The 26,171-nt window shown below is 41.3% G+C and overlaps 1 protein-coding gene across 1 annotated transcript in view; it reads right to left on the minus strand.

Moving 5' to 3' along the window:
- Positions 1-573: 573 nt before the first annotated feature.
- LOC141785121 (zinc finger protein 518A) overlaps positions 574-26,171 on the minus strand; it is a 30,202-nt gene continuing 4,604 nt past the window's right edge. Inside the window, exon 2 of the mRNA XM_074663273.1 lies at positions 574-9,247. Within this exon, the coding sequence (XP_074519374.1) occupies positions 5,187-9,227 (4,041 nt within the window). The 5' untranslated portion in view covers positions 9,228-9,247 and the 3' untranslated portion in view covers positions 574-5,186. The remainder of the gene's footprint in view (positions 9,248-26,171) is intronic.

Raw genomic sequence — 26,171 nt, forward strand, 5'->3', positions numbered from 1 at the left:
AATTCCTCCAGCTGTTCCAGGGTTAGCCATTTTCGGGATTTCGAGCAGCGTTTTTTTGGGGTGGGGGCTGTTCAAATTTACTATTTAAGTTTGAGATTTACTAGAGTTTTGTTTTGATTCAGAAGCCGGTACCGGTAGCCGCCATGTTAATTCACACACCAGTCTCACGAGAACGGGAGTCATGGCGTCATCTGTGCAGAGAGAGAGCTCCTTCTCACTTTGTTTTATTTAATGTTAACAAGGATACAATGTTGTGTTGAGGTGAACTTATAACAATTTTATAGAAAAATGCTATTATTTATAGTTGCCGTGGGGAGTGGGTGGGGGGCACAAATAGCTTTTTTCTTCCTAAGGGGGGCGTAACAGAAAATAATTGAGAAGCACTTAGCTAGAGTGAGAGAGGCTGCTGATGTCAGGTTGCAGCTTTCTCAAACAAATTGAATTGAATTGAAAATTGAATTGGATTGAAAATACTTTATTTATCCCCAAGGGAAAATTCAGGAGTCACAGCAGCATTTAAGAAAACAAATGTGTATAGAAAGTGCAAAAAGCTCCACAAGAAAATAGGTGATGACAGCCTGTCAACCACTCTCCAGCCCAGCCAGTCTCCACCTCCACAGGGTCCAGGACTGAGCCTTCCCAGCAGTCTGTTCAGTCTCTGTCTCCTGGATCCTGTCTGCTCACAACAGGCAAAGCTCCTCCAATGTGGCGCCGGTGTCCGATGTCAGCTCCGTCAGCCACATCCGTGAACAGCACGATGCCACTCTGCCCTCCAGCAGCCCCTCTGTTGCTGGGCTAGCACGGCTAGCTCGTCCATCCCACCGAAGATAGATCCCACGTTCCCAACAACGATGAATGGAAGAACAGGTCCACGTCGTCACCTCCCAGCTCACACCAAGAACCAGCACTTCGTCCTCACCTCCTCCTCCTCACCTTGGAAATCATCAAGCCCTACACTAGTTAGCATTGACATGCTACAGGCTACTAACAGCTAATTTCACATGTAAACAATGCAGCCATGGTTACACGTAGGATCTCCAGACAAACACAGGAGGAAAGTAGTAAAAATATTGCTGAAGCCACAAAAAGTTTGGTGTCCATGATCAACAATGAACCATACAAAGTAATGATCCACTCCAAATACAAAGATGACCAAAAAGAGACGAAAATCTACAGGAAACAGACAAAGAAGAGAGAGCTGCTGCAACAGGCAGCTACTTGGGCAGCGCCTAGCAACGAAAAAAAAAGAAGGAAAAAAATAACATAACTTGAGAGTTATGCCAGGTAGAGAGAGGAGAGAGAGAGAGGGACAGAGAGAATGGATGCAATGTGTAAATGGAACTTTGTAAAACCTTTGTGTCCATTGATCTAAAGAAGGAGTACTGGGTTAGACGTGGATCCAAAAACCCTGCATTTATGCTGCAGCATGTTACCTGAGCAAAAACCAAACCATCGTCCAAAGAAGTTGTGAAGGACAGGGCAGCTCATTGTCATTTAGAGCTACGCCCACAGAAACAGTTCGTTCACAGTAGCGCTCGGGAGAGGGGATTTGCTGAGTGGCTGAAGTCCAAGAAATAAATGGATTTTGAGGCAATTTATTTTTTAAATTGACTGTCCTGGGATCTCTGAGACCTGTTTGAACTTGTTGAAAAGTTGCATAATATGGGACCTTTAAACCCAGATAAGAAGCACATGAGGTTTTTTATCACGTGGAGATTTTTTGGCAAAACAGTACATTTTTTTTTTTCCAAAATACTCTCTTTGTAAGAAGCAGGAGAAGTCAGGAAATGTTTTAATGTGTTTCTTTATTTTTCTACTGTGAAGATTTCGAAAGTTATGACAATTTGTTCGAGGCAGATGTAATATCTCAGCAGTGGCCTGCTTCACTCTAGCTGAAGAAGTGCCGCGCTCTAGGAGCAGAAGTTGGAGGGCAAAACCTGAAAAGCTTATGTTGCTTGAAAGTAAAATCTCAAAAACTGTAAAAATTTGTAAAAGATAGTTCAAAACTGAAAAGCCAGAAGATATTTTTACATTTTAAAGCAAAATTTGAGTTTGTAAGAGGAAGTATGCTGAAGTTTTAGCATCTCAAAGATAGCGGGAATTCGGGAGAGAGAGCCCTAGATTCCCATTCATTCCTTATGAGACATTTTTTTGCCGTTTTTCGCAAATAACTCTGCCAAAATTTTGTGAACTAGTGAAAAAAGTCATAGCACACAATTTCCAATGAAGCTGCACATTTTGATGTATAATTTAATGTAAATTACGTATAATGTTGAAATGCAGAATCAGCATTCAACATAATAAAGAATTTGGACTCAGAAGAATATATGCTGCATTCACAGCAATAATAAAGAATTCCGTGCATGGAAGAACATATGCTGTGAATGCATTGCGCATTCACAGCAATTATATCAGAAAAAAAAGTATCTTTACTGATCCTAAAAATTAAACTGAGTTCAGTTTGACAATGAATGATTTTTTTAAATGATGTTAGAACATACGACAGCTTTGAGACTGACTCTAACTTTTGCACGTTACTGAAGCTTCATTACAAACTGACCCTTGCCAAAACATCCATTACTGTTTCCTCTGGATCCAGTCTGTCCTCAGTCCAACCCGGTCATCCCCTGACTGGGACTAGGTTTCCACCAGAGCACACCTCTCGTTTGTTTGTGTGACCCAGGTTACACTCAGGTGTGGGGCAGAGATAGCTGACTTGCTGCTGCCCTCATGTGGAAGATTACAGTATTACAAAGAAAGGACAGATATTGTGGGATTAAATGAGCTCTTTTCCAAACGTCTTTCTTTGCACTGCATTTTATGTGCATGTCTGGATGAACCAGTTCTTGGGACATTTATTTCCAAGACAGACATTTGAGATTTAAATATACACTATTTTTCCTTTGTTGCTTTTGGGCTCTTTGGGCATTTGAGTGAATAAAAAGACCTTTGTTTCATGCAGCTGAATATTATCTTTATGGCTGCACCACCCAATTTAAAGGAGAATTTAAGCAGCTTCTGAAATTAAAACAGCACCAGCTCAGCTTAAATGTCAAACCAAGAGTTAAACACACACACAATTATTATTACCAATAGGAATCATTTGTTGTGATACTTCATCAAAAAAGATTCAGTGATCGACCGATTGATTGACATAAAGGTCTTCACATCATTGAGGTGCTCCAAACCCAGAAAACCCAAATACCTGTGAGCATTTAGAGCATAGCTCCTGTAATCTGAGCAGAGATAAGACTCATTAATTTGACTCTTAATGGACTGAATGGAGGTTAAAAAAGAGTCTTATGAAATAAAGAAAATAAAACCTTAGAGAAAGAATTGAATAAAGAAAACCGCAAGCTTTTGTAAAAGATCAGCTCAGTGAGTTTTAAGCTGAGAAAACCAAACTGAAACTAATCTGAAAGTAACACTAAGATCAGTAAGAGTGATCACATGGTTAGCCCAGCTTAACAGGTTTTTGAACACTCACACTGAATTACTTCTCTAATGTGGAACAGTATTTGCTTTAGTTTTAGTGCAAAGTCAGTGTGAGGTTCATTCTCTGGTAAAATGGATGTTAACATGACTGATGACATTTATCATGTTTCTGTCATAGGAAACTCTTTACCTTTAAAACATAGTGTGTTCTAAGGAGGAACAATCACAGAGGGTTAACCTGATGGACAATAAAACACTTTTTTTTCTTTTTTTATGAATAGTAAGCAGGCAGTAGCTGTTTAGAGCCCTTAAAGCATGTTTGTGTCATTGCTGCATATCTAGGGACACAAAATATTCATTTAACATTTGTTCTTTAATACAATGATCATGAACCATAAAGTCACAAACGCATGTTTATGGGCACATGGAAAATGAAATCCCAATCATTAAAAAGTATAAGAAGCACAAAAGGCTGATAATAGCAACAGGTCACAGTTAAACAGAGATTTAATTAAAGGTTATGACAAGTTCAAACACAGGTCACATTCAGAGCTCTAAGTTTCAGACTTTATAGAAACACACAAGACGGGAAACTTCAATCAAAAAACTCTTTCAGACAAACTTAAATCAAATGAAAAAGTAACTTTTCGTGTGAATAGACATCAACATGACACTTATCAACAAAGGGCTACTTTGATTTGGTTGGGTGATCTTTTTGTCAAAGAGGTTGTCAGTGTTTCTGTAGAGGGAAATTTTTTATCATTTATTATTCTTTTAAGAACATTTTAGTCCTTTAAATTCCTTTCCTCCAAACTCTTCCAAATGCAGACAGTTTTTCAGACTTTTTCATTTTTTCAGGGATAATAAATCACCTGAAACGTGTTTTGGAGAGACGTTTGAAGACACTGTCTTTGGAGACCTGCATCACCCAGATAAAAGAAACAAATTGTTTATTGATGATTAGACGGATTAAAATTGGAAATAAGCAGTCTTTAACTTCTTTTAATGAGCCTCACAGGTTCACAGGGTGAGACAAAGGATGAGACAAAATCTGAGACAGACAACAAAAGACAGACAGCCTCAGAGTGGACATGTACCAACAGTTCTGTCTGACCACACAGTCTTAAAACAAAGTTTACGTAACACAGACAGCAGGCAGACGTCCTGGTACTTGTTTTATAAAACTGCGTGTTTAACTCTGAGCTGATAAAGCTGTTCCAGTAAAATCTACTCTGGCTGTGACTCAAGCATAGAAGAAGACATCATGCTAACAGACAGCTGTAAACTCATCCTCCTGACTGTAGTGTACAGTTAAAGTTCCTTTAAAATGCAGTAAAAAAGGAATTATTTGGATCAGAACCTGACTTTATCAGGAGCACCAACACACGTAAAGAAAAACTGTGACCTGTCCTCATGTGGAGTTGTAAAAGTCCCTTCAAGCAGGGTTTTCATCAGAAAAAGATATTAATACAAATCACCTGAGTTATTGAATCTGACTCTGCATTCGACCTGGGCTGAACATGCTCAGCCCCCCATGCTCTTTATAATACAGTGTTCTTCACAGATAGCTCTGACCCGTGAACATTAAGTCTGTCCATTTTTACAAGAATAAGCACCTATGAAAGATAAACTATGAATCACTTAAGAATATATATTTACAGGAACTGAAATATAGCAATCGTAGAGTTGAAAGTCAGTATAAAAATATACAACTACAACCATCTGTTCCATAAAACCTCCCACGGGAACTGTCAGAACAGTTTATTCCAGTCTCTTGTGGCCTCCATGAGGTGTCTCTGACCATGGCCAATCCAGTCCTCTTGGCTATTAAAAAGCCTACCACAGAACCAGCAAGTAAACACCATGGCCTCCTGACAGCACCCTGATGAAGGGTCTACAACCTCATATTTTCTTCTGCTCTTTTTTCTCAACTTCATTTTCAGGAGGAATCGTTCTCTAACAGAACTCTGAACTGGCCGGGCTGTTTGATCACCACTGTGAGACGAGCAGGGCTTGATGGGGGTTGTCCTGTCTGGAGGGCTGAGTTCAGACAGTGCTTGAACAGTTTTTTGAGACAGGGACACCTTAGTGACAGCACCTCTGTGCCTGTGGACCACTTTCATAATTCTGGTCACTTCAGGTATCTCAGCATCCGGATGGTTAAGCACCACCACAGGTTGGTATCTGCGGGGGCATTTGACCTGCTGTAAGGAACTTAACGGGACCAGTCTCAGCGTCCTCTCGAAGTCTTTGGACAGAGGCCTCCACAATACAGAGCTCTCTCTATCATTAACTGCTTTATGCGCGAGTCTTCTAGCTTTGTGCACTGTTTCTGGAAGTTCATCAAACAATGCTTTCCTGCGTTTTGTCCTTTGGCTTGGGGGCCGTATTGGCCTAGGGCTAAGGATGGGTTTCTCTAAATCACACTGTGGTACTTCATTGTTCACCTGAGCAGAGGAAACGCAGGATTCCTTGAACTCTCTCTGTGAACTGTTTTGTAAAGCGATTAGTTTCTTTATTGTGGTTGGAGCATTTCCATTAGCTTTGTTGGATGAAACCAGAAAACACTGTGATTGAGGTCTGGTGGCCAAAAACAAAGGCTGACTGCTTGAGGTGGGAGCTCCACTTGTAAGAAGGCTTCCAGTGGGAGTGACGATTTTAAAAATGACTTTGTTTCCAGCGCTTTTGTTGGTCTGAACGTGTGCAGCACCAGTCTTTCCTTCCTGGTTGTTCAGGCAAAGGTTTGATTTCGGAGGAGAGATGTATCGGAGCAAGAAGGCCTGTCGACTAGCCTGCAGATGGCTGGGTTTGACTGAGGAGTTCATGGGCATGGCGAGGACTGGTTGCGAGTTCAGGGGGATTTGAGCACTTGCCAATCTGAGGCCAGTAGTACTGGGAGTCTGACCAAATTGCACAGACCTCTGTACTAAGTAGCAGGTTGGCTGTGTCTTGTTAGCTGTTTCTGTAGATGTGTTATGTGGTGTGCTTGAGAGGAGCACAGGACCCTTGAAACCTGGGGTGTTGAGAAAGTAGGGGCTGGAAGTGTTGTTAAAGCCTGGCTGGACAGCAGAAAACAGTGCACTACCTTTTTCAGAAGTTGTTGCCTTTGGAAGTGGTGAACTCCTCCCGCTGTTGGTACAAAGGGTTGGGCTGGCTGGATTCAATGACCTTTCTGACCCTGGGGTCATGAAAGATATATTGATTCGAGGATTCGTAGAATTGGTTATGAGTTTGAAACCAGGACTAGTCTTGACCTGAACTGGCAGGGCATAACGATTCTCGGTAGTCTTGAGAAAGACCGGCTGCTTACGTTCAGGCAGCTGGAGAATTCGTAAAGTTGTTCTTGTTTGTTTTAAGGAATCTAGGGCTGTATTTGAAGATACAACCCCACCTTTTTTAGGCTGCTGGGTCATTGTAGCATCTGAATGGTTTTCCACAAAAAGACCGGAAGAATTGGAACTACTCTTTGTGTCTGGCTGGGTTTTGGAAATGGGAACAATCTCGTCCTCAATCTTGATGATATTGAAGTCCTGAAGGACTGACTCTGGGTTTTCATCTCCTGAAGAAATATCATCAGCTATGCACGCATTAGCCTCACTGTCACTATCTGCCACCCTCTTAACAATCTCCTGATTCTTTTCTAGACTACAGTCTCCCCTAGTACTCTGAGTGAGCTCTGGAGATTCTGCTAAGTTTAAGCTGAACTGTGTTAACTCACTAACACAGTGTTTGTCTGATGGCGGTTCAGACGAAGGGTCAAAGATCCGGGTGGAGTAGGAGCTGAATAACTCCTTTGAGTAATTGTGAAAAGAAAATACCTCTTGATTTGGAGAAGAGTGTTTGGTGCAGTTTTGAGAGCTCAGGACACTCTCTCTGCCCTGACTTGAAGAGAGCGGAGCAGACTCTAACTGAGGCAGAAGGTCTGCTGAAAGCTTTTTTTGGTCATTTTTATGTTGAATGTCAGTCCTACAAAAATCAGGACAATCATTTTCAGGAGGGCTTTGACAGGACTGGTCTTCCTTTTCTGAAGTGTTAGAGGACTTAAATCTGTGTTGGTCTGCAGCTGTGAACAGTGAAGACTTATCTGCAGCTCCACAGTCTTCTACAGGTTGTTTGGAAACGTTTTTTTGAGACACTTTTAAAGGTGTTGATAAACCAGTGACCTCACCTGAACACGTTCCTGAGCTACTGCAGACTGTGCCAGGGCCTGAGCTACAATCAGACAAGCTTTTTTCTGAGCAAGCAGTCTGACTCAGGTGACTATGGTCAAACTCATTTGCGGTGGGATAAAACCAATCTGCTCGGGTAGACAAACTGCTCAGAGATGGTTCAGGTAGTCCCCTAACAATGTCTCTATGGGGGGTGTAATCCAGGCTGCAAACAGAGGTTTCTTCCTCCTCAATCTTAACTTTAACTGTCATAATCTCATCTTGATGCATCTGTGCACACAATCTATTTTTGGGTGAAACAGAGAAGCAGCATGGATTTGAGCTCTTGCAGTGAGACCCCTCCCCATTATCCACATCAAGTTTACTTTTGTCCGACACAGGATTTGGTGCAGATGGACCACTCTGGGTGGGCAGGTCCTGCTTGGATGTTGGTATCACCTTGAGAACCAAATGTTTTTTACCTTCCACCATCTTGAATCCCATGACTTTGGTGGTACAGTTTGGAGGAAGAGAGATTTTGTTCTTCACCATCAGGACAGTCAGCCCGTTTGGGCTGCTGTGAGTAGCTGTTTCAGAACCTGCAGAGCCTTCACAGTCTGACTGCTCTGTTTTATGAAGGCCTCTGCACCAGGTTTTGTCCTTTTGAGCAACATCTACAAAGTGGTGGGTCTCCTCTAAGGATAGCTCTGGTTTGATTACATGGCCATTTTGGTTGGATACAGTCCCAGAGAGACAGTTCAGTTTAGACACCCTGTAATTCTCCTGTGATTCACTCTTCTTGAGCAGAAGTTTGAAGCATGCTGATGAATTTGCTGGACTGATGGTGTCCTCTATGGACTTCCAGGAGTTTCTTCTGTCAGCCTCCTCTTTGTGAACAGCTGATGTGTGTTTTTTCAGGTACTCACTCCTTGCTGATCCGAATCCACAGATCTGGCAAGTGAAGGGGAAAGTCCCCGAATGAGCTTTCATATGTTTCTGGTGATCCTCTTCACTTAAGCTGATGTGTCTGCATTTTGTACACTTCCAGTGGCTCTCGTTGTGATGATGGATGTGCTGGACAAATGTACCTGCATCCATTGTTGTAAACTGACACCAGTCACAGTGAAACTGTCCGTTCAGACTGTGACACATGATGTAGTGTCTGGTAAGCAGGAGCAGAGAGTACTGAACATCATCATTGCAGAGCTCACACGTAACCAGCGTGTTCCTGTGCTGGATCCGATGGCGCTGTAGAGCAGGAAACTCGTTTGTAAAAAAGCCACACAAGTCACATGGGTACGTGGGGAGTGTTCCTTTATGAGCCGCTTGGAAGTGTTTCAGGAGATCGTTGGGGCTGTACGTGAAACCATCTTTACACACAGAGCATTCAAAACTTAGAATCTTCCCAGAGAACACTGCCCCCTGCTGGATCTTGCAGTGACCTTTGTTTGGGGATGGTCTGTCTCTCCTGGTGGAAACACCATGATCCTTCAAAGGGGATTGTTCCACGGAGCTGAAGAGCGAGCCATCTGTCATTCCTCTGAAGTGCTTATACACAAAGTCCACCACCTTTTCCTTCTCATCCTCTGCTGCTGACAGGTTACATCTGGCTGAGTCCTGAGGTAAACCCAGTTCTTCTTCCATAGCTGTGAACCTGCAGATACCTGTAACACAAGGATTCAACTGAGTGATACACTAAAATATAAACAGATACATGTCAAACAACAACAGTCAAACTCCTGAAATATTAATGTCCATGCAGTGTGTGCTCTTTCCGATGGACTGCCCATCAGCGTCCTGTCTCCCTCATTCACGAATCATGATCCATCCATTTCACTCAAAAAAAAGGGAAATGTTCAAAAGTAGGGTAGGGGTGTGCTGAAAAACACTGAAGAATATTTCTTTACTATCCAACTCAAATACATGCACGCACGCACGCACACACACACACACACACACACACACACACACACACACACACACACACACACACACACACACACACACACACACACACACACATACAGGGAGTCAGAGCAGCTGACAGGTCCATGAGAGGTTGGAATGTTTGTAAATACAGACTCTTGTTCAGCCACTGAAATCACAAATTATAGCCTTTGTTTTTTATCACTCTTTGCAGTAATACGTCCCTTCATGGTTACTTTCTACTGCTGTAAAGCTGTTGTAGCTGTTGTTGTGGTCTAGCTCACTCAACGCTTTGTCAATGAAACAGAAAAGGACCAATATCTTTGAAAGTATTTGTGAAAAGGTCGTGAAAAGTTGTAGCCCCCTTGTCCTAAATGAGACACCGGTTTTGAACTTTGAAAGGTGAAAATCGTTTGAGGTTTGTACAGGGGGTAGCGGTCCAAAAAAAAAATGGGCAGAAGAAGAAGAAAAGAAGCTGAAGAAGAACTAGAAAAGCAATTTCTGAAGAAATTGAGCTGTGAATGCAGAATGCTGAAGCATCTTGCGCTGAGCTGCTAATGCAGAATGCTAAAGCATCTTGCGCTAAGCTGCTATTGCAGTATGCTTAACATGATTGACTGAAGATGTGTCTAAAAATGGTTGGAGTCTTCAAAATCTTGCGCTGAACTGCTCGTGCTGAAAATCAATGACTGCAGATATGTTTGACATTTTTTGAAAGAAGTCCTGAAAAGCTTGCACTCAACTGCCAATACAGAACGCGGAATCAGCCTGCCATGAACTATTGGATGAAAGGAAATGAATGGATGAATCAATGGAATAGATAAACGAATGTAAAGTTAAAATGGATGCATCTATTCAAAAATTAAAGGAATGAATTAAATATTAAAGAACATTTATGGAAATAATAACCTGACTGAGGGGAAATGACAGTCTAATCTGTAAAATGCTGTTAAAGTGTTATGCCACTGCCACACCAAACGCGAACTTGCGAATTTATTCGCGCGAATCGCCTGTCACGCGCGTGAACGCCCGAGTCTCGACGCTGGACTATTTTGACAAGCTGAGAGGCAAACACGCGTTAGCGCGGTACTGCGCATGCGGAGTAGAGAGCTCGTTCATTTAAAGACCCAAAGCCCAAAAGAGAATCTGAAAAACAATGAGCTGAGGTTTCAAGAGCATGACAGGAGAGTGTGTGAAAGCTTTGGAGATCACAATCAATACCTGCTGCCTCTCCCTGGTAATCCACCAGCCCTGCCTGGCTGTTCCCTACGATCTCATCCTCGATCCCCCGAACCTCAGACCTCCGACCACCCGAACCCCCAACCCATGTTCCCGGAGGTCTCCCTAGGGATAATGAAGGGGTCGAGGAAAGAGAGGACCGCAGAGAACTTCCATCTTTTCCCTGGCTCTGCCCCTGCCCCGCTCTTTCCTCCTCTCTATCAGGCTCAAAACTCCACTGAGGAAAACACAGTCAGACTCAGTGCAGGCAAATCCAGCTAGAAACGAATGTTTACAGAACTTACATTCAAAACAGATGTTTACAGAACTTACATTCAAAACCTATCTCCTCAGCGACTTTCAACCAAGCCTGCTCCTTTTTTTCCAGTCTCTGTAGAGTACACACGTCATATCGTATAACTCTGGATGATGACACACCACACAGATTGTTTTCTCCTCCATCCTCTGGCGGAGTTGGAGCTGGAGCAGGCGGCGGTTGCCCCCCAATGTCATCATATCAATAACGTCGTGGAGGAATGGCATCGCTGATTGGTGGCCACGGCAAGCCTTCATGCGAATTCCCATCAAAAGTTCAATATTTTGAACTGGAGCGAATTCACGTCTACCGCCCAAACGCGCGAACGCTCCAAACGCGCCGTGCCAAATGCCCCAAATGCGCTGCCCGAGGCGAATCGGCGTCTAAACGTGTCTTTACATTGACTTTGTATGTAATCACGCCGCAAATTCGCGTTTGTTGTGGCCGTACCATTATACTGTGTGTCCTGTGTGGGCTTTTAATCATGTCAGCTAAGGCTCATCTGAAGCCAGATGTTGCCATGGTGATCATTGTTTACCAACTGCCATCACAGTGCTGGTTGGAGCCTGTTGATTCCCAACACATTCCCACTGAAACAATGGTCTCAACTTGCCTTCAATTTTAACAAAACAGAAAAGGGGATCAGAAAAACAACTGTGAGCGTCCTGAGACCCTGAGGAAGCTGTTCATGTTTGTTGCATTTCAACAGACCCAGAAATGTGGCCATGACGGCGAGACACAAATCAGTGATTCTCCATACTCTGACAAAGACCCTCAGATAATAACATTGAAGTACATGGGGCTGTTTTTTTTTTCACTTTTCCTGACAGTTGGCTATTTTGTGATTAGGTGCTCCATCCTTTTGCTTAACAGAACATTTTGTCAGAAGCAGGACAAGATTACCTACATTTTGATGCCTTGTATGTCTTGGCTTCGGACAGTATTTCCCAGAAAGCTTCCAGGTTTTGTCTCCCCCTCATCCCACTCTGTTGTTTAAAAGAGCAGGTTTTCTTCATGTGAATGTGTTTGAAAAACAGGTTAAAGGAACAGACAGAGCTCTGTTACTGTTAATGTTTTATTAGAGTTATTACAGCGCACATGTACAGACACACAAACAGCTGTTAGAGCTGACTGACAGATGATCCAGAGGTGATCAGCTGATGCCGTCATCAATGAAACCCGTTGCTTCATGTGACGCTTCGGAGTGGGCGATATAGCCTTACAATTATGTCACTATATTTTAAGAAAATTTGGGATAATGATAATTATGATGAAGTGGGGGGGGGGGGGGGGGGGGGGGGTGAACAACATAGTATTAGTGGTTGCTGCTTTTGAACAACAGCATTATTTTTGCACATGTATTTATGGAAGCCACTTTTCCAATCACTTTCTGCAACTACACAAGCTTGAAATGTAAACATAGTAATAAAATAGTGCAACAGTACCTAAACAATGACTAAAAAAAGCATACTTTTAAGAATAAATATAAACTAAACCTAAGAACACACACACACCTTCAAAAGTCAAAATGTAAAAACTGCTTTTAAGAATAAAATATTTTTTCTTCAAAACAGCTGCCAAGCAGTAGAAAAATCCAAAGAGGTAGGATGTCAGTGCATAATTCTGATGTCAACTTAAAATGGGTAAACTATGAAACGGTGCGCGTTAAATGTATATGCTGGAATCATACAAGTACTTCTAGCCATCCAGCTTGCAGTCATAAGACAGTTACAAATTCCAATTCTTTATCAAGAACACCAGCATATTCACAGATTTTGCTTTAAGAGCTGATCTTTGGCAAGTTACAACAACCCCTCCAGTGCTGAACAGTCTCTCAGAGGCAGTACTGGTAGCAGGGATGCAGAGGTACTTCTTGGCTAGTCGGCTGATCAGAGGAAAGTTTACCTCATGCAGTTTCCACCATGAAAGGGGATCACTCTTGCTGTCTGCCAGGGGACAGTTCAGGAAGCTGTGTAGCTCAGCTGCGATTTTCTCTCTCTCAGACATGGTTGTCTTCACTGTCGCTGTGCCCTTAAAAAAGCTTCCAAGGGTCTTCTTTGGTCTTTTGGAGGCAGAGTGTAACAGGGGGGTTTCACCTCCTCTTTCAGGACAGATGTCAGATGCAGCTGTGTGACTTTGCTCAGCCAGAATGGATTCCAGCTGAGAAAGAGCTCTGGCTTGGACGACTTTGCTCTCACGTTCACTCATGTATTCAGCATGGAAGCGTGGATCAAGCAGAGTTGCCAGATTGATCAACTCTTCAGTTTCAGCTTCTACAGAACTGTTATTCAAGAAATCCAGTACTGACTTCTTGATGGTCTTTGTGAGGTCTGTGTCAGCCTCCTTTGCCAGTAATATGTTATTATTAGGGCTGTGACTTTAACGCGTTAATTAGATAAATTAATTACACCGCACATTAACGCGTTATAAAAATCAACGCAAGATTAACTCATTAGCTACCGGCCATTTTCAGCGCATCTTGAATGATCTTTTAAGACCCAAATAATAATGTTTGCTATGACTATGTAAACACCAAAGATACTTAAGAAGAGTGGACTATCTTCTTTTATGTCCCTCTGTTTTTGGTCCAAAAAACAGAAAAATTAAACTATTTTGATCGCGTTCATCTCGGGCGCTCATCCTTTGCTCCTCTCCATGATCCCCTACCAACAATTTTTCGTTCCCAGAATGTTCTAGGAACAAAAGCTCTGATGTTCCCGGAAGGGTGTCTTTGGGTTTGATTTCAGGTTGCCCATACGTGCCCATAGAAAGTTTGCATTACGTTCTCTAAACATACTGTGTTGGTTAGATGTTTAGTTCTCCCAACGTTCCCCATCGTGAGAAAAGACGACGGAGATCTCCGTCGTCTTTTCTCACGATGGCGCCACTCTTTCTCTCTGAGCTACAGCAACACATCCTCAGTTGGAGCGTGAGCTGCCTGAACTTTTCTGACTTGCAGCGTCTCTCTATGTCTCTGTCATCGCATATTTCTCCTCATATCCAGGCTGAGCTGTCATCCAAAGAGCACACCGCTGTCACCCACAGTAGTTTATGAGCAGGATTTTGATTGACAAGCTCCACCAGACCCCGCCTCCTGCTGAAAAATATAATTTACTTCTATAGACGCAGTAAACAGTAATCGAATGTCAATGGCAGGGAACACGGACATTGTAATTAATGAAAAAAAAAAGGATTTACAAATCTTCTCTTTTTTGTGTATTCATTTGAATATATTCATTCACTCATTAGTCATAGACTATTATTTTGTAATGCCTGAGAATTCAAATTCTTTATGTGGGGACCTTAAGCAGATATAAGATTAAAATGTGAGTAATTAGATCAATTAATTACAAATCCTGTAAATAATTAGATTATTTTTTTAATCTCCTGACAGCACTATTTACCACATTACGGCTGATGACTGTATTTGAAAGTAGTGTCCTCAAAAAAACATCTTCTGACCAAAATAAACAGGATTTTGTTGTTTAAACTTGCTTATGAGAATATTCAATGATTTAGTCTTCTACCAAAATCTGTTTGAATTGAAAAGTGTTGCTTCTAATGTTGAATATTGTTGTAATTAAAATGTGATTAATTACAATTAATTAATTGCAAATGGCATAATTAATTCGATTAATTTTTTTTAATCAAGTCCCACCACTAGTTATTATTAAATAACCGAAGAACAGGCTTCACACACGAGATGGTGACATAGTCTTCAGCCGATAATGCATCAGTGAATTCAAGGAGAGGACCAAGAGCCTTGCTCACAGAATCAAGAACCTTTTGTCAAGTTAGCACCAGATGTCTGGTTGACCTCTCAGCAGCCAAGACTTGGGTGATGGCTTTTTCCTGTACCAGCAGCCACTGGATCATCTTTTGTCTTGATCCCCATCTTGTGGGCGATTCTGTAATCAGTTTGTGCTGAGGTAGGCCCATTTCTACTTGAGAATCACGGAGAGCCTGCTGCCGCTTCCAGCTGTGTGCAAAGGCAGCCACAATATTCTTTCCAACTCCTACTGCTCTTTCAATCCTTGGGTCTTCACACTCCTCTCTATCACACTCATTCTCTCTCCTCTTTCTCTCACACAACTACAACCACAGACACAGACAGATAGACATATAGACAGACAGACAGACATACATTGGCACAGACACAAACACAAACACACACACACAAAGAGGGAGAGAGATATCATAGATATACAGATATAGAGAGATATACAGAAGATGTTGATTTTAAGATTTGGTCTTACTTAAAACAAAAATAATAATAATTGAAAAAGTTTGTTTTCACCTCCTGAGACCCTGCAGCCACAAATGTGGAAATTTCTGCTTCTCAGAGCCAAGATACTTCATTCATTAAAACTTTGACCAATTAGTCACATTCAGGGGCACTGCATGTCATCTTGTGATGATAGTCCGATAAAACGTCCATTTCAGTGAATAATAACAGTATACACACAAAAAAAAACAGTAACACAAATAACTCATAACCAATAACTAACAAATAAAACTGAAAGCATAATCAAGTTCAGTAACTATACTTAGTAGATTTTACTCATCCCAAATAGCACGAAGAAAAAAAAACAAAAAACTTGGGTCTCAGGGGGTTAAAAGGTGTATGAAACTTACCAATAACAGTGTGGAGATAATGTCCAAAGCATGATGGAGTTGTGCAGCTTCCAGTCATTTCCTATGTTATGAACTGTCTGGCTGATGTAGGGACATTCGGCTCGACCACATGTACGTCATGGAGGCAAAAAACTCCACCGATGATAACATAGCAGACAGTCTGTTGCGGCATGTTTTGTACATTGCAGGCAAAGATGTTTTCGAATAATAGTTTCTCCCTGGGATTGTGTATCTTGGGTTAAGTTTGTTCACTAAGTGTTTAAAGCCCTCTTTTTCTACAGTTTGAATTGGCAACGTGTCTTTGGCCAAACAGTATGTAACCGCCTTCGTGATGTCCTGCCACTGTCTGCTTTTTCTATCATAGGGAGTGCTGCTGGCGAGTGCTTCAGCAATATGCGGTTGAGCCATGTGTTCACTTTTACTTCGCTGCTTTTGCTTTTTACTCGCTGCTTTCGCGTCCTCCTCACGTGCCTTCATAGCCTGGTTGTATTTGGCCGTATGCTTCTGTTTAAGGCAGCTGTGGCTCAGTGGTAGAGTAGTCGCCTCTCAATTGGAAGGTCGGGGATTTGATTCCAGCTCCTGCAGTCACATGCCAAAGTGTCCTTGGGCAAGACACTGAACCCCGAATTGCTCCCACTGTTAGTCAGTGGTGTGTGGATGGGTGTGAATGTTAAAATGATACGATAAAAACTGATGGTTTCCATAGGAAATCCACCATTAGTGTGTGAATGTGATATGTGTGGGTAAATGAGAGACGAGCAGTGTAAAGCACTTTGAGTGGTTTGAGAGACTAGAAAAGCGCTATATAAGTACTGGTCCATTTACCATTACCATTTAAGGTGGTGGAACATGTTTGTGGTGTTGCCACCCTTCACACTTACAGTTCCCCGGCATATTTTGCATAGTAACATATTTTGTTGTGTGTCTGACCTTTGGTAGCCAAACCACCGCCACACAACTGAGGTAGCTCCACTTTTTGGCACTAAGTCCTCACGTGAAGACGAAGTCGATGCTGCAGTGCTGCCTTCGCTCTTGGCCATTGTTGTTTTGAACACAGCAGGGACGGTCACACACCACTGCACTGTAAATATCACGAGATGACAAATTTATGTTGTCCAAGAATGTATACCGGTATTATTGTAGATAATATGATATGGCACACCCCTAGTCCCATTGCTCTTAAACTGAAACTCCTCCATTCCTTTCTCCTCTCTTCATTTCCTTGCATCTCTCTCATGCATCTCTGGTGGGAGGGACAAAGACACAAGTGAACGACACAAGTGGAGGAAGGTCGAATGAAACTTTAGAGCTTGGAAACGCACCCATAGTGTACAACCATGCTCACTCTGATTTCGAACAGCACTATAAAATGGTGTATTCACTATATAGTGCACTGTAAAGGTACATAATATAGTGAATAGGGAGTGATTTTGGACACAGCCTGTGTGTCCTGTATGTGAGTTTAATCATGTAAGCCTGTTAGTTGGGTCATTTTGGAGCGAAATGTGACCGCGGTGAGCGAAGGTCCGTTTCTCAATGGATTTGTCATCTAGGAGGGCTAAAAAACAAATTTAGCCGAGGCCAATGTGTAAACAGCCATTGTTGATTACCCATTTCTCATTAAAAAGGACGATGCAGAAATGAGCACAAACGCTCGACAAGGCATTGAGGTGGATTCAGGAAGAAAATGCGTCATGGTCTACAGACAGTGAACAACAAGCATCATCAGTCAGTGGTATGTATGCAATCCAAAGACAGGTATTTACCGAAGTAAACTGTAAATATATTGCTTCATTATTTTACATTTATGTCTGTCCACAGAGAAAGCATCACAGCCCAAGAAGAGACGAGTGGCTGATAAGGAGGAGGAGGAGGAGGAGGACAACGACGACGACGGGGAGAAGGAGGGCAACAGATTCCAGCCTGGAGTATTGGACCAAATGTACGCTAGCATGCTAAGCCCACAAACACCTCCAACCGAAGATAATTCAGGAAAAGACATTGCTTGCCAGCTCGAGCAATACCAACGAGAGCCCTTAATTGACCGAAAGACTGGACACCCACTGAAATGGTGGAAGCAACATACCACTCGCTTCCATCTTCTGGCTCCAATAGCCCAAAAGTTCCTTTCTGCACCTCCTTCTTCTGTCCCCAGTGAGCAGGTATCCAGTGAGGTAGGAAATATCTACACTGCCAAAAGATCCAGACTCACTGGAGAAAATGCAGAAAAACTCTGCTTCTTGCACCATAACCTACCTCTTTTGAAATGGCATTATTAAAAGTAACACTCAGGAAGAGTCATGTTCTTTGCACATTTTTGCACTGAAGTTGTGTTTACAAGTATGTGTGTATTGTAAGCTACTTGTATTTTACAGTTGTTTACTTGTGGTTTGATATTTGCAGTAGTTTATTAAGGTTCAAAGTTACAATTTTTATTGAGTATTTATTTTTATATACATAGTTATTTAAGCTCAAACACTTCTCTTTTCAGTTTACTTTGTTAAATTTTGTTTATATCTACATTTTAAAATGTAACATATTTGCACTATAAGTTAACTTGAGTATGGCTTTTTTTACAGCCTTGTTTCTGACTACTTTTGTTCAAATTACATTAAGAAGTTTAAATTTCTCTTTCGACACTTTAAAAAGCGTGTGAATGTTTACGACTGGTTACATTGTGTGTTTACTCAAAATATTTCATTGTTTTGAAGGCTTAATAAATGTTCAGAGGACTGGACACGACTTCTTGTGATAGATTTCTTTTAGTTGCTCAGAAATTGCTGCGTTTCACAAAAATGTGATAAATATATATATATATTTATTAAAAAATCGGCCTGAATATCAAATTGGCAAAATCGGCTATGCAAAGCGGCATCGGCTGCCCAAATTCGGAAAGTGTCGGCATCGGCATCGGCCCCTAAAAAACCCATATCGGTCGACCTCTAAAGGGTAGTTAAGGATGTTGGAGTGCGCAGCTGTCCTGCATCACAAACAAAACTCCACGGAAGCCCTCTAATGACAAACTCGCAGAGTTCGCCTGACAGTTGCATCGCACCAGAGTGCAGCCTGCTTTCACACCACAGCTGGTGCGCACCAGAGTGCGGCCAGAGCCGAACCAAGATCACCTCCTCTGGCCGCACCAGTTTGGTGCGCACCAGAGTTCAATTTTGGTTTCACACCAACCCAAACGGGACCTACTGTGAACAGGAAGTCATGTCTTTTACTCTGTGATCAAAAGCTCCTTCATTTTTTTAAATTTTCTTTTTAACTCTACTCACAAATGTCTCTCAAGCCTTCATAAAGCATAACAAATCATGTCCTGAAGCACAAGGGTGTGTCTATGCCACTATCTTCATCTCGCAAATGTCGAAAGAAAGCAGGAAGTAATAGTAACTCAGTTGTATAAGGTCAAATTTCCTTCAAACTTCACAGACACAATGAAAGTCCATCTCCCAACAATTCTATAACCGGGTCATTGACCAATAAGGCTTTTCAATAGGCCAATTTTAAAAAACTAAAAATAAGGATATATTTGGCCATTGATCAAACATTTGGAATGTAGAGTACACATGCATTTATGCAAAAACACAAATTAAGAGATTTTAGTATGTTTTAAGTTGAATTAAAAGACACAACCTTCAAAAAAAAGTCATTTGGGGCGACTGTGATTGATCTCAAAATTAATATATTTCTTCAATATTACTAAAATTTGAACAAGTATCAGTATTTAAATAAACAGTTCAAGAAGGACAGGCTTGTGTAGCTTTTTATTTTTTGAAAACCATGATTTAGTAAAATTATCCTATAATGGTAATGTCTCTCTCATAATACAATTACGATAGCCATTTTTTCTCTAAAACATATAAAACTGATTTAAAATGTTTACAGATAATATCCACTGAACCATAGTATATTATTGTTTGATGTTCGTGCCAAAACTGATGAATATTTAGTTTTGAATTTAGTACAGTTATGCCAATTGTTGGCTACCCCATATGACAGATGGTTGCCCAAAATGATGAAAATATCACAGATCGAAAATATATTATATAATCACACATATATTCTATAATCACACATATATAAACATGTATTAGTACATGTACTATATTTACAGGAAAGCTGCGTTACCACCAAGCAGTTCGGGTCAGCTCAGTACGCTTTGGGACGGTTTGGTACAGTTAAGCCTGATCCCGCTTGCGTTTCCACAGCAAACTGTGCCCTCTCGTGGTTGGCGGCGTGTAAGCCGAATGACAAAAGCCACAGCTGTTAAACAATAGCGTGACGCCGTAGCAGCTTACCCCGCTATTCATTCCAACAAAGAAGAAAATCTTGACACAGTAAACAAAGAGCATAAATGGAAGACATGTCTTGTCCTCTCTGTGATTGGCATGTAGCTCTTTGATACAAAGAACCATCCAGCTTTGTTTCAGAGAAGACTGTGTGCGGCCAGGAGAAATGCAGCCGCTGTCGGGGTAAGTGACGATTTTTTTGACCAATCAATGGTCTGTGGTGTGTTGCTCCACCTTCCGAGAGCGGATTGATTCAGTCTGGCACCCATACGGAAGGGTTCCAAAAAGTAGGCCAGCTTGTTTCGGTTTTTGGGGATCTGTCCCGGGATAAGTCAGTGGAAACGCCGCAAAATGGGCGCCGTACCGAGACGAACCAAACCGGTCTGCTTGGTGGAAACGCGACTGTATATACATATATGTATTTTACAGCTATTATGCAGGTGTTAAAGCCAGAAGCAGTGATAAGATCTGCCTCATTAAAAAAAACATGAAGATGAAGTCTTGCCCCCACAGCAAGGGGTATTTTAAATAGAGAGTAAGTTGCAGTACTGCTTCTGACCACTAGGTGTTGCTGTGACTATCATGCATTTCCAGAGAGTGGAGCTATAAGAGTAGAAATAACAGAACTTGTAGATGTGTTGGTAGGTGAACACTGATCATATATTGTGAAATTTGAAGCAGATTGGACCTTATATCAAGGAGCTTCTATGTTTTCCTGGTTCTTTGCCAGACATCAGAGTTTGACATAGCATCATAGCCTCACCCTTTGACTACAGAACATGACCTGAACAAAGATGCTTAATGAAGGCCTGAAAGAAATTTCAAAGCACAATTGAAAATAATACATAAAAAAAGGAAGAAACTTTTAATCACACAGTAAATACGACTTCTTGACAAAGGAGGGAGCTGTACTTTAAGCTGAAAGCAGCATAATGTATTTTACTTTAAGCTGAAAGCAGCATAATGTATTTATGTTCTGTGACACTGAGCCTTTGTGTGCATTGTGGCCAGATCCAACATTGTACATAAGAGTTATTAAGGTTTGCATGTTGCTGAAAAACTGCCAGCTTTGGTGGTCGTTCCTGGTAACGGCCTTAGAGTTATGGAAAATCCTGCAATAACTTTTCATCCTCACTGTGTCTAGTCACATACAAACTCTGCTGATGATCTGAAAAGATAATTGGGACGGAAGTTCATTTTGGAAGTTCATTCAAATACGTACTGTCAAAATCATCAAATATGGGCATTTAACTCAAATGAACAAACTTCTTGTTTGATTTCACCATCTCAAATTAGAAACTTTTTTGTAGGTCTTGGCATGATAGTTTTCAGGCATATAGCTTTAAAGTAACTGTAATTTTTTTCAGCTAGGGGCTTGGGTCCTAATTAAAGCCGCAAGTAGCAACGGGCCCTCGCTTCAGCACACTCACAGAGACATGTGTGCAGCAGTATATGTGGGGAATCTGAACCAGAGTAGGTTGCAGTACTGCTTCTGACCACTAGGCCTGGTCATGATGTTGATTTATCTATCATCTTCAGTCCCATGGGTATCTGTATTTAAAAGAAAGATGTTAAAGTATACCAAGAGTTATGCATTGACAATGGACTTTATTTATATGAATCTTTCATACAATAAAAATACACTGAAACTACGAATACAGGACATAAATCTATCATTTAAAACCCTCAGCAGTGGGCGCCACACATGATACTCGGTCATCCCAAGTGATGTTTTCAAGTGTACTTAAATATAACAGGCCAACAGTCAGCTAAAGAAACCAAACTAATTCTTGTTATGACATGTCCCTCACAAATTTATCATTAGAATACCAATTTGCAGATTAAACATATAATTCCCAGTTTCGCCCCACATGATACCCAAAAGTGTTCACTACATAGAGGCAGCTAAAAGATAGATTTATTTGCATAGATAAAAAAGGCTTAGCAACCTTCAAGTTGTTTCCCTGGATCCTTGAGATTTGTCTGGCTGATGCCATAACTTGTCCTTGAGGTAGTTTCAAGATAAAAGTCCCAAAATTTTGTTTTCTTGATGGTTGCCCTGGATGGTATTTCATAAAATGAAAATCTTGAGAAAAAATTAGTTTGTATATTATGATGGAAGTGTATGGGCAAATGGCTCATAATTTCTGTGATGAACGCAAAACATGTTAGAAATTATGCCAAATAGGCAAAGGGATATATTTAAATGGATTTAAAGTGATTTTAAACCAGTTGTCCGAATAGAAGTCAAGGCCGGGTGGTCGCCCCACATGATGTTTTGACACTTCAGATAGCAGAAAAATTACTTATAACTAAGATTTTTGGAGGACCTACAGTGGTTCTGTATATGGGAAATGTTCAAGACTTACATGCTTTCTTTTTATGTATTTTGAGTGTTTTTTCAACAGACAAAAAAAGGGGGAGTCAAGTCATTGACCCAACCTTCAATCTCTGCTAATGCAATAGCACCACCCTCTGGAAATGCATGATAATATTGCAGTGGCGAACCGTGAGTACTACAGCTGGGCCTTCACCTCAGCCCTCACAGCCCAGAAAAGAAATCATCGTGGAAAAAAGTAGTTAACAAAAAACATTTTCATTGAATAAATAAAATAAAAATAAATAAGAGGCTTTACATAAAACAATGACTAACATTATTAAGTGAGTTTACAAAACTTACTAAAATAACCTAAAATGATGAAGAAAATGTCTTTAGTTTTTATCTTTGTCAATCTGTGTCATACATAAACTCGTTACTTTTACCCATCGAGAGTACTGGCAGGCTGCCAACACTCCTGAATATGGAGGGAGTCTCCCATTTTTTAAACCCCTTCTCTGGCTGTTCTCCTGGCTTGTGATTTCTCCCGATTGCCCCCCCCCCCATTTAAAGTATGCTCCTGTGATCGCTAATATTTTTTTAAAAGTGAATCAAGTCCTCTACTTGGACGTTATATCGAAAACTCAAAAACCATCTACCCCCTCCCTCTTAGTTGGTTTGATCCAAAGACGCTTCAGATGGAAGAAACTGACTGAGCCAGTGAAAGAGAGGGAGAATTCAAACCACAATGTCTTACACAGTGCCCGTGATAGATGGAGTATTAAGACATAAGCACTCGCACGACCAGATGAAATTTTTACTCGCACACGCTGAAAAAATGCTAACAAGCTAGCCACAACTTTGTTCTCGTCTTCTGCCATTCCTCTCACCGCTCTCACCGCTCTGCCCACTGTTCGGACTTCACGAAGGCCTAAGCTCTTCTGTTTTTGTCCCGCCCCCCAAAAAATCAAATCGTGATTGGTCAATTTGCCTGTCTCCCTCCAAACCAAAACACACAGCCTGGCCTTCGTGAAGTCCTAACCACTTAATGAGCCAGCAAACCGGGCTCCTGTAGAGATAACATGTTTCAAGACAGTAACCCTTTCATTGCTGAAGTGAACTTTGCAGTACACTTAATTTCAAAACTTACATGATGTATTAAATGTATTCAACTAAATGAGAATATATATATTTATATATATATAGATTATGATACGTATATTTTTTGGTCCAGATTTTTTAAGGCCTTCTCTGAAGGCCTAGAAGTCCCTGAAGGTTCCCCACTGTAATATTGTTATTAACATTTATTTTAACATTTGCTCCCAATTTTACACACTCACTCCTACTCTGGATTGCTCTCCACATGCATCACAGTAATATACAGCTCCACATATTGGACACAGATAATTTGAGCTATGATTCCAATTAAGCATGTATGCTTGCTGCCAGGACCAAACCTCATCCATACACATGGCTTTTGAGCACTTGTGGTGACCGGGACATGCCCGAGCGGGGACACGTTTGCCGAGGGGCTCAGGCCCGATATTGCTGCTTGCAGCTATATAATTATATTTATTGTTTTACAGCAAAATACATAATACACTTCTCTTCTTTGTGAAAACAACAAATTAGAGAACAAATTAAACACACCCTTCCCAACACTGTGTGTGTTTATGAAGCAACTGACAGCACTCAGTGGATCAGTCTGAGGAGAGACAGTGAAGTCACATCTCCTGTTCAGACCCTCAGAATTAAACTGAACTCCTTGTAACAAAAAACCACTAGTTAAAAAAACACCAGCATCTAACACGATAGAGGTTATCATTTAGCTTGAGCACATTAGCTGTAGCTCGCACGAGCATCAGCTGATGAGGATGATTGACAGCGTTTTCTCATACTCCCACGAAGATGTCATGATGAAGCAGAACAAACACACTAAAAAGGTTGTTTTACGCTGCCTTTCTGTAGTTCTAATCAAGCATAACTAACGTTAAATAAAGTTTGCCACACTAGGATGGCTGTATGCCAAAGTTATGATCTCCAAGGTTCATACAGATTTTTCATGGTCAAATTCAAGTAATTTTCAAGGAACCTCAAGGTCAATTTTCAAACTTTTCAAGTACTGTGAGCGGTTGTTAATTTCATAATGTTAAGAAATTGATGCGCACACAAAATGGCAATTTCATTGTTTTGTGTTTAACAGCACATTTGTTCACAATTTCACAGAGAAATCTCGCATTTACAAAAAAACCTGCATTTTTTTCCTGATTCTTGTCTTTTTACTACTTCTCAAAAAACGGATTCTCATCACTTGCTGACGAAACTGGTATCATTATCTTTGAAACTAAGAGTATTAGGAGCATTATGAGGATTTATATTATATTTATAATATCACAACAAATTTTTTAATGCAGCTCCCTCCTTTGTGAAAACAACATCCTTCCACAGTAGATGGTCCACAAACAGGGCAGACTGGGAGAACAAATGAAACGCACCCTTCCCAACACCGTGTATGTTATTGAAGCAGCTGACAGCTCTCAGTGGATCAGTCTGAAGACAAACAGTGAAGTCATATCTCCAGTTCAGACCTTCAGAATTAATCTGAACACCTTGTAACAAACAACCACCCAAAAACACCAGCGTTTAACACATGGAGCTCATCATTTAGCGCGAGCACATTAGCAGCAGCTCGCGCAAGCGTCAGCTGATGAGGATGATTGACAGCGTTTTCTCATAATCGGACACAGACGTCATGTTGCAGCAGGACAAAAACACTGAAACAGGTGGTTTGACGCTGTCTCTCTGCAGTTCTGATCAAACATAACTAACGCTTAGTAAAATCTGTTACGCTAAGACTGCTGCATGCCAAAGTTATGATCTCCAAATGAAGGAGAGCGTGAGGAGACGCGCTGATCCAGATGCATCTTGGGATGATATCTACTACATATAACCTTACAAAAACTCGCTGTGAGTTATACACAGATAGGGTATGACTATATATTCCACTCTGACTTGCAGGAACTGAATATTCTGTGTGGAGCACCTGCAGTCCGAAACTGAAATCCGGCCAAGAGAGGGAATATTTTCTTTTGATTAAAAGATCGATCCTTGGACTTTATGAATCGATGTCAAATTTTGAAAATAAGGATCGTTTTTTTTTTGAGAATCGATTTTTTTAAACCCAGCCCTACTTTTTTCGTATCGAATTCTATGGTTTTCTATTATTCTCAAACAATGAGTTGGATAGCCACATCTCAGACGCTTATAATAAACCAAGCCGGTAGCGCGGCTTTAGCACAAACAAGCCATCTAACCTTAATGGTTTGATGCTCGGGGCAGGTTATCACATGACCGTTGTTCGTCTGTGCCGGGTCTTAATGAGAAACGCCGTTTCATTCCTTCGTATGTACAGGGCGAGCCTCCCACTCCGCCGCAGCCGTATGCTCAGTCCAGGCACGACCCGGTATTTGTAGACAAAACTTGTCACCGCCCGACCGCAGTTATTTTATAACAAGGTGGTTAGCTTCAACAGGTAGCAGGCTAATTGGCTAATTAACGTGTAGGGCTAACAGGGTACCTCTCATGTGGCTGGCGAGTGCCGACTCGCCCATAGCTTCCACTGCAATCTCCTTTTTACATACATTGCAGTATGCTGCACGGGGATTTGCGCTACGTTTAATCCAAAATTCAAGCGAACACTCCAGAAACAGCAGATTTTAGCACTTCCGCATTAGCTCATATCCTTAGACCGAAGGTTGCCGCTTGGTTCACAGAAGAATTGGAACTTGAAGCTTTGTCTGTAACACAGTCAGTACATTTACATGCAGCTGAATAAGTCAGACAGTGAGCGAATCGGCGTGAGATCAAATAATTGAGATCCACAT

The sequence above is a fragment of the Halichoeres trimaculatus genome, unplaced genomic scaffold (assembly GCF_033239565.1).
Source record: "Halichoeres trimaculatus isolate MK-OKI-2021-1 unplaced genomic scaffold, fHalTri1.1 fHalTri1_scaffold_23, whole genome shotgun sequence".
In the NCBI taxonomy this organism is placed as follows: Eukaryota; Metazoa; Chordata; class Actinopteri; order Labriformes; family Labridae; genus Halichoeres; species Halichoeres trimaculatus.